Consider the following 15990-nt stretch of genomic DNA (forward strand, 5'->3'; position numbering starts at 1 on the left):
AGCCATAATCTGAATTTAAATTCCTCTGCACATAGATATCTTTTCTGATGTAGAGAAAACCCTCACCTACTCCCTGAGAGTTCACTAGACTTAGAGAAATTACAAATAGAGAGACAAAAGAGATAGATACCAAGAATAGGAGGGAAATTCAAACCACAGAAAGAGTAGGGGGCAGTTACCCATCTGCATGGCATGTGTTCAAGGACTGGCCTGTAGCTTCTAACTCTACCAAGAACCATAATGAGAATAAATGAGAGAAAAGTTGGACTGAGTATAAGCAATAACTCAAAAGAGTTAAAAAAAAAAAAGAAGTAGTAATTAAAAAACAAAACTAAAACAGAACACCAATCAGGGGACACCGGGACTTGAACCAGGAACCTCAATGACCGTAGCCAAACGCTCTGCCCCTGAGCTACATCTCATTGCCCTCCCATGAGGGTCTACTAGCCAGCTTTTATAGTCGCAAATATACACAGTGCTCCCATAATAGGAAGTTTCTACTTATCTTTAGAGAGTTAGTAAGACTAGTACAGGATTCTTCCAAACTCAACCCAGAGAGATACTTCTCCAATCCTCAGTGTCCCCAGCTCTTCCATGCTTACATGCCTTCACATCCCTTCCCATTTCTTCAGACTATGGAAACAGCAGACATATACTACATATACAGTACCACAGCAGCTCTAGGATTTCCTCATGTTATACGCCACAAAACCTCAGTTAGAAGATACTGTGCCGAACTTTTTTTTTTTTTGAGACTGCTGCTGTACCTATATCTGACACACCTCTCCAGACTGAGGGTCTGTACATCCCCTGGGTCTGATTAGACAATGAAGGAGTTCTGAGAACCATCATGAGGATGGCATAGAAGGAGGACCACAGAGGGCATCTGGAGACAGCTCTGCTGTGACCTTTATCCCAGTGCATGAGTATGTACTTCTATCAAAATAGTTTCTACAATTGTTTTTCAAGGGTAAATATTGCTTTGAAAGTTTAACCATTTTTTTAAAATGCTCCTCTCAATTCTTTCTGTATCTCTCCTGTCACCTAGACAGAGCCATTTTCTATAGTTGGGGTTATCTCATTACATCTCAACTTCAAGTTGAATTTTTTGTTTTTAATATTAATTAAGAGTGCTCCTAGTTAAAAAAAAAAAAAGAGTGCTCCTAGTTCATCTACACCATGCTAAGCAAAAGTAAGAAGTCTGGTAAGACTGTTTTCCTGGAGTTAGTGACAGCCTCATGTCTTCCTGGCATTAATTGTCAACCTGTCACAACCCAGTGTCTTCTGAGAGAAAGCTTCAGTTGTCGAATGCCTATATCAGATTGGCCTCCATCATTTCATCTTTCTGTGATTTTCATTAGTTGTGGATTTTTTAAAATTTGTTTTCAATAATGTGTGGAATTCCCTTAACTGTTAATTGTCATCGGAAGGGTGATACCATTCCTAGGCAGACGGTCCCGGCCTGTATAAGACAGGGAGCTGTGTGGAGAAAGGGTCGTAGGACCCAGGGGAACAAGGACACCACAAGAACAGGACCCACAGCATCAACTAACCAGGGGAGCCTCTGTGTAGGGTGGTCTGTGGAGAGGAAAGCTCTGCATGAGACTGGCTGGGAGACTCTCTGGTACCTTCACCTAAACCAGAGTAGACCCTGACCCCAGCAGGGCCCTCCTTTGTAGACAGCCTCCCTCCCAGGCATCGTCAGAAGAGCAGCTTGGCTCCGTCCCATGATTCTTCTTGTGATAACCCACCTCAGCACTAGCCCAGGAACAGCAAGGCCTCATGGGCATGGAGAGAGGCCAGGAGACCTAAGCCAAAATAAACATTTCTCCTTTCCATTGTCTATCTCAGGCATTTATTCACAGTAACAGAAACCTGAATAGCACATAAGCTGTACACAGAGGAGGTTCCAGCTCCCCTCTGCCACTGGGAATCCCTTGCCACCTCCCTCCCTCCCTCCCTCCCTCCCTCTCTCCCTCTCTCTCTCTCTCTCTCTCTCTCTCTCTCTCTCTCTCTCTCTGTGTGTGTGTGTGTGTGTATGTGTGTGTGTGTGTGTCTCTGTGTGTGTGTGTGTGTGTCTGTTTCTCTGTCTCTGTCTCTGTGTGTCTGTGTGTCTGTCTGTCTGTCTGTCTGTGTGTTCTGTCTCCCTGAACTCTTACAAGTGGTATAAACTTCAGAATCATAAGCCTGTGTGATGAATCTACTTAACAGGTAGGAGCTAAATTTGTGGCTCCAGACAATCATCTGATGTCCCTGTGAAGTGGGAGAAGGAGAAGGAGGAAGGAAAGGTGTTATTGCAAGCTAAGCTTCTCAGCCCCCAGCTTGCACTTCACAGCTCACAGGGTCTGAAATCTAGCACATCGTCACACTTCTAGATCATGCTCAAATTCACACACTCAGCAACCTTTTGGTTTACACCTCCATACAGTATCCCTGAAAACAGACTAGAACAGAAAGTCTGCCTGAGTCCACACAATGCTTGTAACTTGATGATGTTCTAGCACAAACTACATTAGTAGTTCTGGAACTTTCTGTTGCCCCAGCTCAGGAGATGGGACTAGACTCTTTTTCTATTGAATCTATTCTTCTGCCTCTGCTTCTTTCCCTGGCCACTCTCTATTACTACTCCTCACCCTGGGAGATAGCAAAGTATGCACATACGAATAAGGCACTAAACTTCCAGGGGAGGTGGTGATTTGAACCAGGGACCTCTTGATCTGCAGTCAAATGGTGAGGTACCTAACAAGTACCTTTTCAGTTGTGCTGTAATACCTTTCCTATGGAACTGGTATATGCAAATGAGTGGACATATGTTTATTATTGGGGTGCTGAGGAAGCCCCTGGCTACAGGGTATTCCAAATGGGAATAACTGATACAGTTGCCTAAAGAAAAAAAGGAACTGCTTTTCCCCTGCCGCCGCCGAGTTGCGCGGAAGCGGAGGCTCGGATGTGTTCAAGATTCAGCCTCATCCGTAATCCACCGCCATGGCCGAGGAAGGCATTGCTACTGGAGGTGTAATGGACGTCAACACTGCTCTTCAAGAGGTGCTGAAGACCGCCCTCACTCACGATGGCCTAGCACGTGGCATATGCGAAGCTGCCAAAGCCTTAGACAAGCGCCAGGCCCACCTTTGTGTGCTGGCATCCAACTGCGATGAGCCCATGTACGTCAAGCTGGCGGAGGCACCGTGTGCTGAGCACCAGATCAACCTGATTAAGGTTGATGACAACAAGAAACTGGGGGGATGGGTAGGCCTCTGTAAAATCAATCGAGAGAGGAAGCCACAGAATGTGGTTGGTTGCAGTTGTGTAGTGGTTAAGGACTATGGCAAAGAATCTCAGGCCAAGGATGTCATCGAGGGGTACTTCAAATGCAAGAAATGAATAAATAAAATTTTTGCTCAAAAAAAAAAATGAACCATGATAAGTGGTACCACAGCAGCCTGCTAAGTGGAGCTCATCCTTACACACAGCACAGAGCTGTGGTCAGAATGGAGAAAAGTAGTATTTTAAGTCCTGTCACTAGTATGAACTAGAAGTTGGCATGGGGCCCTATTCTATAACACAGTGTTATATTGAAGGCTTTTGTTGACACAAATATAAAGGCATAAGAATAAAAAAGAGCAGAGTAAATCATTTGTATCTTCAGAAAATATGATAGCATTTATGAAAACATCAAGGATATCAATGAAAAAGCCATTATCACCAGGTGGTGGTGACACACACCTTTGATCCCAGCATTTGGGAGGCAAACACAGATGGATCTCTGGTCTACAGAGGGAGTCCCACGACAGCTAAGGCTATACAGAGAAACTGTCTCAAAAATAGAAAGAAAAAAAGAGAATAGAAAGAAAACAAAAGTCATTATCAACACTAAGGAAAACTTTCAAGCTGATTGACCATTAACTATTATACATTAGCTGTAGAAAAAAAAATCAAAGCAAAAGCTTGTGCTAGTGAATATGGAACAAACAGACTGCATGTATTTTTATTTTTAAATTTATTTTTGCTTTTACTCAGTGTGTACGTGTTCCTACATTCTTATAGCTATGTAAAAGCATGTATGTGTGTGTGTGACATGAACAAAGTAAAACTGTCTAAAGGGATAAAAAGAAATGACAAGAGAGATGATAGCCGGAAGAATAATAGCCTTATGAATGCAGAATATGCCCAACATACAGTACATATTTATATGAAAGTTACACATACACACCATATATTTATATGAAATTAAACACACACACAAGTGCACAAGCATGCACATGCACACACACACCCCTTGTCAGGTGTCAGCAAGGTACTTGGCAGATAAAAGAACTTGTTGCACAAGTAAGATGGCCTGAGTTCAATTCCTGGGACCCATGGAGGAAGCTAAGAACTGAAAAGTGTGGCACATATGCACACTCATGCATGAGTTCATGTGTACAAATAACATGCACATTCACTGACAAATAAAAGCTTTGAAACTTAATAAGCATTTGCTGGTAGAGGCATAAGCATCAGGAGTTAAAAGAAAAAACTAAAGTCAATAAAAATATAAAAGAACAAAAACACCTTCTCTTTACAAACACAAGACCTTCTATGTCTTAAAACAAAAATGAAATAAAAACTCATGGAAGAGAAAGTCCAGATCACTTCAAATTGAAAACAGATACTACAAGAGGTAACCTCCCAAGGGAAGTGAGCAAAACAAAGATTTTTAAAGATTTATTTATTTTTAAATAATATGTATGGGTGTTTTGCCTGCCTGTAGCCCCCAGAAGCCTATCCTGTCGAACTGGAGTTACAGGTGTCAGCCGTGATGGGAGCCAAACCTGGGTCCTCTGGAAGAGCATCCCATGCTCTTGACGACAGAGCTGCCTCCCAAGCCCACTTAAAAGTTTCTTTTGCCTGTAGTACTATATTAAATCCTCAAAAATATATATAAAAAAGTAATCTGTTTCCCTCCTTATGTTTACAGTAAATTATCAAATATTCCTGTTTGATACATTACTGTTCCGTGTGCAGGTGTTCCGTGTGCAGGTGTTCCGTGTGCAGGTGTTCCGTGTGCAGGTGTGTGATCTCTGCTTCCCCCGTCAGTGTTCCACTTCTTCCGAGAGATCTGAGCCTCTAGGTGGCAACCCAGGGGACGCTTCAAGAGATCCACCCATCTCTGCCCCGTCCCTAGGGCTCTCCTGGGGTTCTGAACTCTTGTCCTAATGCTTGAGAGCAGGGAGTTTACCCACTGAGCCGTCTCCCCAGCCCCTGCCCTAGTCCGCCTAGCAGTATATGATCATCCAGTCCGCACACACACCCTGGTGGCTTGACAGAATAATCACAGTTCTCACGTCAAATCAGTGACTGGCTTTGTCACCCATACACATTTCTATTGTAAGATACCAGACATTTTTTTTCTAGTAATTCGTTTTAATCAACTTATTACATGAAAGAATCACTTTAGTACTGCATGGCGTGGTGTATTTGAATTATTGTTTAAATTTACTCGAAGCTACCTGAGAAGTGTTGGACTTTTAAAATCCGATGGAGAGGGGCTGGAGAGACGACGACTCAGTGGTTAACAGCGCTGACTGCTCTTCCAGAGATCATGAGTTCAATTCCCAGCAACCATATTGTAGCTCACAGCCATCTATCATGTGATCTGATGCCCTCGTCTAGTCATGCAGGCAGAGCAATGTATATATATAATTAATTAATTTTTTAATTTTTTAAAATCTGAAAAAGATGAGGCTGCAGGAGGTAAGGGAGGTTCACTAAAAACCCAGGAACGAGTGTAGTCATCAGTTGGTAGGACCTGGCAGAGCTGGCTGGCTTTGAGTTCCGGAGTCATTTTTCAGTTCTTTTTAGCTTCACTATCACTTGGATTTCAGTTCATTTTCTAGTCTAAAGCAGGCAACAAATGTCATATTGAGAACCCCTCCCTTCCCCCAACTCCTTTTTGACTTTCTGTGCTGACAGATGCACTCCGCAAACATGGTGAGCAGTTCCTAAAATTTGTGGGACTTTCTTCAAGAAATGTGTCAAGCCTAGTGGCAAGCCTTTAATCCCACACTTGAGAGGCAGAGGCAGGCAGATCTCTGTGGGTTCGAGGCCAGCCTGATCTACAGAGTGAGTTCAGGACAGCTGTGGCTACACAGAGAAACTGAATCTCAAAATATGAGGGAAGGGGGGAAGAAAAGAGAAAAGAAAAGGAAAAAAAAAGAAAGAGGTGTGTCAACCCCACAGAGCCACACAGTACACGAAGGACAAGGATTCTCTGCCCAGGAAAAGGCCAGTTTTAGAAGGTGAGGGACACAAACTAAACCTATTTTCTCAAAAACAAAAAACAACACACACACACCAAAAAAACAAAAAAAAAAAACGCTTAAAACTTCAAAGATTATCCAGAGTGTTAGCGATTGGATGTGAGCAAGGGTCTTAAGAGATGGCACTGCGGCTAAGAGCACTTCCTGTTCTTGCAGATGGTCCTCATTCAGTTCCCACTGGGGGTCCCACACACCTCACACACAGGTCTAGACATGCAGGCCAAAACACCCATACTCAGTAAGAGTTAAAGCGTGGTGTGTTTGAGCCCATATGTTTGAGCGTTTAAGAGTATGTGTGTGTTCTCAGCACCCACCAACAGCAAAAAAAGTCTAGATCCAGGGATCCGAGCTCCGTACGCAGTCGGTGCAAAAACACACAGCCAGGATCCGGTTCTGAGACGCCTTTCCTCTGAAGACAATGGTATCATAGGTACATCCATTTCCTCATTGAGAGGAAATACACTGCCAAGAAGACAGGACTTTTCTTGGACTTTTCCACATTCTTGGGTTTCATCCTATGCCTGTCCATTTCCAATGCTGATCTGGTGCCATCTCAGGAAAATAAATCCCTTGCAGGTTGCGGCCCCACCCCCACCTCCGGACAGCTGAGAACTCCACACCCACTGCTGTGGCCCCGCCCAGTAAAGTGAGCAAGACTCTGGGAAATCGAACCCTGGTCCTCGTGCTTGCAAGGCAACTGCCTTACCGACTGAGCCATTCCACCAGGTTCCAGCCCAGGCTTTCTTTCTACTGTTTTGAAGGTATCTGAGATACATTTGGGTTTTTAAAACAGGGTCTTACTGTGTGACCTTGGCTGCCCTGAACTCCTCGAGATGTAGACCAGGCTGGCCTCTGGGTCTGCCTTGACTCTGCTTCCCAAGTGTGAGTATTCATGTACCGCTGCTATTCAGACTGAATTATCTTTATCAAATTAAGTCCCGCTTGTTTAATTTTGGGTTATTAGGGTTTTTTTTTTCTTTTCTACTTTATTGTTTAGTTTGAACTGTACTGGTATTGGCTATCATCAATTCATTATGTTTTGTGGGGAGGGTGAGGTTGAAATGTTACTAAGTACAACTGAGTAAGGACAATTCTAAGGAGTCAGTTCTCTCTCCTGCCACCTGGCAGGACCTAGCAATGCCACTCAGGTTGTCAGCCTGGGCGCAAGCACCTCCATCCCCTGAGCCATCTTGCTAGCCCCCCACGTGTTTTTTATGTAAACACTTAGAAGCTACAGTACTCATTCCACAAAACCACTGCAATTCTGACAAAGGAGAGCAACAATCCCTAAAACGTGCTTCCAGCTGATATAAAAATCAATACAAGCCTTCAAGTCCTCAATTGAAAATGGCAAACTATATTTCCTGACTCCGGCACCATTCTAGAATCTCAACACTTAGTAGGTCCACAGTGTGCTTCCAATACAATAATTCCCTCACGCTTAGTCCTCATAAATTACAAAATAAGAAGGCAGCTGTTCAGTGACAAGATACCGTGCTGAATACATGGACACAGCACTTGACCTGAGTGGAGGGCCACGCCTTCATCCCTTCCTTTCTCTGCTGTGGAACCATGAATTAGGTCCAGCACTCTCGGTCTGCCAACCCTCATCCCCACACCACTGCATGGTCTTGGGCTTTGTTTCCCACGTCTCCACTCTGTTCTTCCTAACTCACTCCTCAGCTGCTTCTTGCTTTCGGCCAAGAGGTCAGCCCAATGGGGGCAGGGAGGGCATTCAGCCTTCAGGAAGATAAGGGACAGACATCCATCAAATGACAACTGTCCAAGCCTGTAGCTCCCAGCTCTGCTAAGGACCATAACTGGGATAAATGGGGGCAGAGGGAGTAGAGCTGAGAGTGGACAACAGCTTCTGTAAATGAAAAAAAAAAAGAAGAAGAAGAAAAAAAACAAAGGGCAGGGGCCATCTGGATTTGAACCGGTGACACCATGGACTGAAACCAGATGCTCAAACCACTGAGCTAAGCACAAACTGCCCTGCTGTGAGGGTCTACTCACCACCTTTTATAGTCACAGGCATGTACAGCATTGCGTAATAGGTTGGAAGTTTCTGCTTACTTCTGTAGAGTTGGTAAGGCCAGCACTGATTCCTTTACAAACAAATCCAGGAAGGTTTTTCTCTAGTCCCATGTACACACTCTACCTGTTCACATGTCTGTATGTAAGTTCTTGGTCAGCTGTCAGAGAAGCAGATGTTACATTTACTACACTGTGCAGCCTCTAGGACTTAAATATCTCATTTTCCTGTGTGAGACAGAGGAAGCTATGTTGGTTCCAACTTGACACAAACGAGTCACTTGAGAAGTGGGAAACTCAGTTAATAAAATGTCCCTACCAGACTTGTCTGCGGGCAAGCCTGTTGGGCATTTTCTTAATGGCTGCCAGATGTGAGAAGGCCAGGTTCACTGTGGGTGGTGCCAGCCCTGGCTCCCAGTCCTAAGTGCTATAAGGAAGCAGTCTCAGAAAGCCTTGAGGAACAACCCAGTAAGCAGCACTCCTCCATGGCCTCTTCCTCTCCTCTTCCTGCCTCGGGTTTCTCTCTTGGTGAGACTGTTCTGTGAGAGTATAAGATGAAATAAACCCTTCCCTCCCCAAGTTGATTTTCGTCATGGTGTTTTATCTCAGGAATAGAAAAATAACTAAGATGGGAGGCATTGTGCCTAACTCCTTTTTTTTAAATACCTACTCATTTATTTACTTATTTTGTATGTGTGAGTACACGTTAAATAAACCACAGTCAGATGGCAGACAGAGGACAACTCCCAGCAGTCGGTTTTCTCCTTCTGCCTTGTTCTGAGGCAAGGGTCTCCATTGTTTCCTCTGATGGACTCTGTGTGCCAGGCTCTGGCAGATGCTTCTGACTGCGCCTCTTATCTCACCACAGGAGGGCTAGGATTCTAGGTGTCTGCCTCCATATCCCACATTTTAAGTGATTTCTAGACGGTGAACTCAGGCTTGGGGCATCTCCTGGCCCAACGGCTAAATCATTTATAGACACCTGTATTGTCTATACTGAAGCACGTATCCCTGGCCTGTGCGTATGTACATTAGGCTGTAAGGGCAGAGGCAGGAGTAGGTTGCGGACTTCCCAGGTCCTGACTGCACAGCGACGGAGTTCTCAGAACCATCATGAGGATGACATAGAATGAGGGCACAAAGGGTCTCTGGAGACAGCTCTGTTGTGACCTTTATCTCACTGCATGAATGTGTCTAGTCTTGCATATGTTTGTACTTATATCAGAGTGTCCTTCACAGTTGTTTTTCAAGGTCATGGTGGTCTCAATAAGAATAGCTCCCATAGGCTCACATATTTGAAAGCTTAGTCACCAGGGAATGGTGACTGTTTGAAAGGACTAGGAGGTGTGGCCTTGTTCGGAGGAAATGTGTCACTCAGGGTAGGCTTTGAGATTTCAAGAGCCCATGCCAAGCCCAATCTCTCTGCCTGTCTCTCTCTCTCTCTCTCTCTCTCTCTCTCTCTCTCTCTCTCTCTCTTTCTCCGTTCTTTCTCTCTTTAACTATGGATCAGGAGGTAGCTCTCATCCACTGCTCCAGCACCAGCCTGCATGCCACCATGTTGCCACCATGATAGTAGTGAGCTCACCTATGACACTGTAAGCAAGCACCCATTAATTGTTTTATAATAGTTGCCTCGATCATGGTGTCTCTTCACAGCAATGGAACAGTGACTAACACAGAACCTGGTACCTGGTAGTGAGGTATTGCTATGATAGGGCTGACCATGCTTTTTGTTGGTGAAATATAGACTTTGGGACTTTGGATTAGGAAAGAAGTTGAATACCTTAAGCAGGACTTTAGTGGGTTATACTAGTTGAAGCATAGACGGTTGAGATAAGGGCAGTTTGAACTGTGGGGACAAGATCAAGTAGTTTAGAGGGGAAGAATAGTAGCAAGTGCTCTAGAGACCATTATTAGGATAGCTTGGCAAAGAATGTGGCAGCTCTTTGCCTTTGTTCAAAAATCTGCCTGAGGCTAAACTGAAGACGTTTAGGTTAGTGACATTGGCAAAGGAGATTTCAAGATAGCCTAGTATTGACTGTGTCACTGTGTTATTAATGGTTACTATTATACAAGTCTACAATGAAATGAGAGTAAGCTTAACAAGAAGAATTATAAAATATACAGTTTAAGGAGAAAAGGAGCACCAAGAAATGTAATGTTGGAGCCAAATTTAGTGCTCAAGGTTATTTTTTTTTTTTTAATTTTTAAAGAGCCTGATGCTAAATAGAATAAAGAAAGGTCAGGATAACACCCCATCCAGACACCTCCTCCAGTCTGTGCAAAGGGATCTTTCAAAAGCTTACGCAGTGAAAGAAGCCATCAAAAGCAGAAAAGGAAGCCATCAAAAGCAGAAAACTGATGCAATGTAACCCAAGAATGGGGCCAAGTTCCAGCCCCATCAAGCTGCAGAAATTGGCAGCTTTGGCTACATGGTTCTGTCTTTAGTCAATGATACTAAAATGGAGGCTCTTCCTTATGGCTAAGGAAAGCCACTGAGGCCAGCCATGTTTCCCTTCATGGAAATCCAGAGGAGCCATTTCATGACACTGTAAAAGTGAAGCCTCGATTTTATTTGAGACCACAAGATGTTGATGATGCTAGCGTCATGGGATACCTGCCAAGGAGATCTGCTAGCAGGGTGTGGAACCAGCCAAGAGAAAGAAGTGTGCTGCTGTCAACACCGCTGAAAGGAGTTGGACATCAGACATGGAGATGCAGAGTTTGGAGTTTGCCTGCTGGTTTTAGGTCTTGCTTTGGCTCAGTGTTGCCTCACTATGCTCCCTCTCCTGTCTTTTGTAATGGTAATGTATATTCTGTGCCTTTTTATATTTTGGAACTATGTGATCTACCTTTTTAGGTGTTGTTTTTTAATTTTATTGGGGAAGAGTTAAGAGATTGCGGGGGGGGGGAGGAGAGAGAGAGAGAGAGAGAGAGAGAGAGAGAGAGAGAGAGAGAGAAGAGAGAGTCTCAGAAGAGACTTTAAAAGTTGGGCTTTTTTGTTTTTTGAGACAGAGTTTCTCTTTGTAGCCCTGGCTGTCCTGAACTCCCTCTGTAAACCATGCTGGTCTTGAACTCAAGAGATTTAACTGCCTCTGCCTCCTGACTTCTGGCACTAAAAGTGTGCACCAACAACAACTCACAAACTTTGGACTTTTACACAGCATTGAAACTGTGATAGGCCATGAGAATTTTTGAAGTTGGACTGAACGTATCTTGCATTAGGATATGGCTACAAGCCTACGGGGGTCAGGGGGTGGAAGGTGGTTGTTTAAATAGGAATGGTGCTCCAGTAGACTCATGCATTTAAATTCTTAGTCACCTTTCACTATGTGAAAAAAATTTAAAGGGTTAGGAAGTGTGGGCTTGTGGGAGGAACTGTGTCTCTCAGAGGCGGCTTTAATGTTTCAAAAGCCCATGCCAAGCCCAAAGTCAGTCAGTCAGTCAGTCTATCTGTTTGTGTGTGTGTGTGTGTGTGTGTGCCTGTCTGTCTGTCTCTGTCTCTATGTATCTCTCTGTGTGTCTGTCTGTCTCTGTGTGTCTGCGAGCGTGTGTGTGTGTGTGTGTGTGTATGTGTGTGTGTGTCTTTCTGTCTGTCTGTCTCTGCATGTGTGTCTCTGTCTGTTTCTCTCTCTGTGTCTCTCTGTCTGTCTGTGTGTATGTGTGTGCCTGTCTGTCTCTGTCTCTGTGTCTGTCTCTGTGTCTGTCTGTCTATCTCTCTCTCTCTCTCTGTCTCTGTGTGTCTGCGAGCGTGTGTGTGTGTGTGTCTGCGAGCGTGTGTGTGTGTGTGTCTGTCTGTCTGTCTCTGTGTGTCTGCGAGCGTGTGTGTGTGTGTGTGTGTCTGTCTGTCTGTCTGTCTGTCTGTGTGTGTGTGTGTGTGCGCGCAAGCGCGCGCGCGCGCTCGCACGCGCGTGCGTATGCCTGCAGGTCAGGAAGTAAAGCTCAGTTGCTGCTCCAGCACCTCCCTGCACGCCACCATGCTCCCTGCCATGACAATATGGACTACACCTCTGAAGCTGAGAGCAAGCCTCCAATTAAATGTTTTATTTTGTAAGAGTCGCCTTGGTCATGATGTCTCTTTACAGCAATAGAGCACTGACTAAGACAAAGGTCAAATGTTATTTTTAAAACTTACCATTAAAAAATTCTGTTCTTCCAGAACCTGTGTCACTTACATCAACTACTTTCCACAGCTCTGGTTCTTTCTTCTAGTCTTTTAACCTTAAATTGGGATGAAATAAAGTGAGTGTTGTTAGGTTTCTGAAGCATTGTAAAGAGACAGAAGGCTTAATAAAGAGTCAGAATCTGACTTTCAACAGTCGGGTATTTTGTGTTAAATTTTCCCTGGGGAGATGAAGCAGTCATCAACTCACCCCAGATAGGAATTCCATGACAGACCAAAGTACAGATACCACCAAAGTAGACTTTGGTGAATCAGTGTGTTTTATTCAGGTTACTTACAGGAATATGGTTGAGGGGTTGCTTACAAGAGGAGAAATGTACAAGTAGAACATTATGATAGGCAGATTTGGGCCCAGGGGTCCCACTCAAACTAAGGCACCAGCCAAGGACAATACAGGTGGTAAACTTTAAACCCCTACCCAGATCTAGCCAATGGTCAGAACATTCTCCACAGTTGAGTGGAGAGTGGGATATGACTTTCTCATGTACTCTGGTGCCTCACATTTGACCATGTCCCCTGGAGGGGGAGACCTGGTGGCACTCAGAGGAAGGACAGCAGGTTACCAAGAAGAGACTTGATACCCTATGAGCATATACAGGGGGAGGTAATCCCGCTCAGGAAAAGTCATAGGGGAGGGGAATAAGGGGGAAATGGGAGGGAGGGAAGAATGGGAGGATACAAGGGATGGGATAACCAGTGAGATGTAACAAGAATAAATTAATAAAAAATTAAAAATTAAAACAAAAACAAAAACAAACAAAAAAAGAGCAGAAATGACTCAAATACAGCTGTATTACTAAAGTCCACCCCAGTATGAGTGACAGCTGGGAAAAGTCCGGGAAACCCAGAGCACACTGCCTAGCCTACAGGCAGCTCAGCAATTTGGAAAGTGCCTCAGTTGGTCTAAACTTCATCCAAGCAGCTTTTTGTCAGAGAGTCTTCTGTACAGCTCAGTTTCACTTCCCTGAGAGTGCTGCCATAAGGTTGGGCTGTAGGCAAGCCTGTAGGGCATTTTACTAATTAGTGATTGATGGGGAGGGTCAAGTCCATTGTAGATGCTGCTGCCCCTGGGCTAGTGATCCTAGATTCTATAAGAAAACAGGATATGCAAGCCGTGAACATCAAGACAGTAAGCAGTCTTTCTCTGATGATGATGACACACCAAGCAGCCTTTTTCTTTTTCTAAGCCTCCTCCCTTCTATCTTTTTTTGGGGGGCTCTGGAGTTGTCCCCTCTCCAGAGTCCTCAGAATTAAACTAACTGTAGCAGGCAAAGATCATGCCCTTTTCAGATGCACAGGAGGCAAATAGTCTATTGCTGTGGAAAATCCCATGTGCCACACCTGGGATTTAAAACAAAAACATTTATATAACATAAGGAGAACCCAAAACTTCCGTAACATTTTCCATTTTTTGTTTAAAAACTGGCTTTTTAAATGTTGTTTTCTTAAAGGGAGATTGTCAAGACCCAAACACTTCTTGGAATCATAGTTTCTTTTATAACCTGATAACTCTCACCTGCTCTTGTCTGGAACAGCTGCTGAGCTTCCAGCTAGGACTCCAAAGCTGCTTCCTAACGGCAAGAAGTTACCTCACACGTCTCTCTTGGACATGCATTCACTAGTCAAATGGCCCTTTTTATGGCGCCATCTACAAACTCCTGGAAGCATAAACATTCTTGCTGAGAAGTTAGTATTGCCCGAAATGGTTTGTTCACTTCTCTGGCAGAACATACCGTATTTCTGAAAATTAATGCACTGGTCATTTTGAGCTTTGAGGCTTTTAGCAGTTTGGGCACACTTTCTAATTACATTCTGAGCCTCCACATGCACACTGTTGCACACTGCACCCATATTCACACATGTGAATGCACCAAAACAACACACACACACACACACACACACACACACACACACACACTTCTTCTTAGTGCTGCTTCAACTTTGTCATTAAGTCCAAAGTTTCTTTTACAACTTCTTCTTTCAATTCATGAGGAAGTAATGTGCTTAATTTACAAAACTGTGTGGCTGCTAGGGGCTGTGTCCATGGTCTGTGCTCCTGCTGGAGACCATGCTGTTGTCCATGGTCTGTGTTATCACTGAAGGCTGCATTGATGTCCGTGTCTGTGCTGTGGCTGGCTGTCGAGAGCAAGGAAGCTTCTTTTGCCGTGGTATTGATGCCTGCAGACTGACAGTTGAGAGTGAAAGGTTGAAGGCTTCTGTGACAACCTCTCTCCCCCCTCCCCGACCCCTACCTCAAAACAACAGCAAAACAAAAAAAGAAAGAAAAAAACCATCTAGGCAGGAAGCCGTTGAAGACAACTCTTAAAAACTGGGATAGGGCTCCTGGAGGGTAGCTCTTCACAGCTGATGGCTTCTGGCAGGGGTGCGGGTGGGGAAGGATTCAGTTCTTTAAGCGGCTGGCCATGGGGAGTTTGACCATGCTCCAGTGAGCATATGGGCAACACAAATTGAACTTGGCATCTTTGTTTATTTATTTTTCTTCTTCTTTTTGAGGGTGATGGAACTGGGATGACAGAGGAGGGAAGGTGATCATGTGCATTATTTGACACTCCAAAATAATCAATAGAAATATATTGGAAAATATTACAACTGTGGATATATCTATATACCATATTATTATGGCATGTAGTTCATATATGATCCATGATCTATAAATATGACCTGCCTGCTTTAAATCTTTCTAAATTTATTCTATCTCTCCCCACTCTCCCCGTGTGTGTGTGTGTGTGTGTGTGTGTGTGTGTGTGTGTGTGTGTGTTTGAGATATTGTCTCACTATGTAGCCTAGGCTTTCCTTAAATTCACTATGTAGCCCAGGCTGGCTTTGGACTTTCCACACTCTTCCTACTGTACCCTCTTAAGCGTTGAGATTACAGGTCTGTATTACCAGGCCCAGCACATTTAAAGTTTCTCTTCTTAATTAGTTGAACCTTTTACCATTGTAAAATACTCTACTTATTTATAAATAAATATAAGTATTTATTATTAAGTTTGGCAACGTAGCCTATATAACTTTCATAAAACAAATGTTTAAATGGACTTTGACTTTTCTCTTTTTATTTTTAAGCTTAACATATTTGTCTATTTTAAATATATCCCTTGAAAGCACTCTGTAGTTTAAATTTGCTTTTTAAAAATCTATTTTGGAAAAAAAGTCTATTTTGGGGGGAACCACCACATATGCCGGTAAAAGAAACAGATCCATACCTTGCTCAGCCATCATCAGAGAAGCTTCCTCTTGCAACAGACAGAACAAATACAGAGACCCACAGCCAGACAGTGTGCAGACAGTGAGAGACCTAGGAGCACTCAGCCTTATGTCTCCATCAAATCTCTGCCCCCCCCCCCCAGGGATCAGGGAACTCTGTAGAAGAGGAAGCAGATGAGAGTATCAGAGTCAGAGGGGATGAAGGACACCACAGAATCTAAGCCTTCTAGACATAACAACAGG

At 43.9% G+C, this 15990-nt stretch overlaps 1 protein-coding gene across 1 annotated transcript; it reads left to right on the forward strand.

The window, feature by feature from the left end:
- Positions 1-2908: 2908 nt before the first annotated feature.
- On the forward strand, positions 2909-3384 carry LOC311599984 (small ribosomal subunit protein eS12-like; the record flags this gene model as incomplete). The annotated part of the gene is made up of 1 exon (XM_084786169.1): positions 2909-3384. The coding sequence occupies exon 1, from the start codon at positions 2986-2988 to the stop codon at positions 3382-3384; it is 399 nt and encodes a 132-aa protein (XP_084642295.1). The 5' UTR covers positions 2909-2985.
- Positions 3385-15990: the final 12606 nt, after the last annotated feature.

Source organism: Acomys minous (genome assembly GCF_964271855.1).
Source record: "Acomys minous genome assembly, chromosome: 6".
Classification (NCBI taxonomy): domain Eukaryota; kingdom Metazoa; phylum Chordata; class Mammalia; order Rodentia; family Muridae; genus Acomys; species Acomys minous.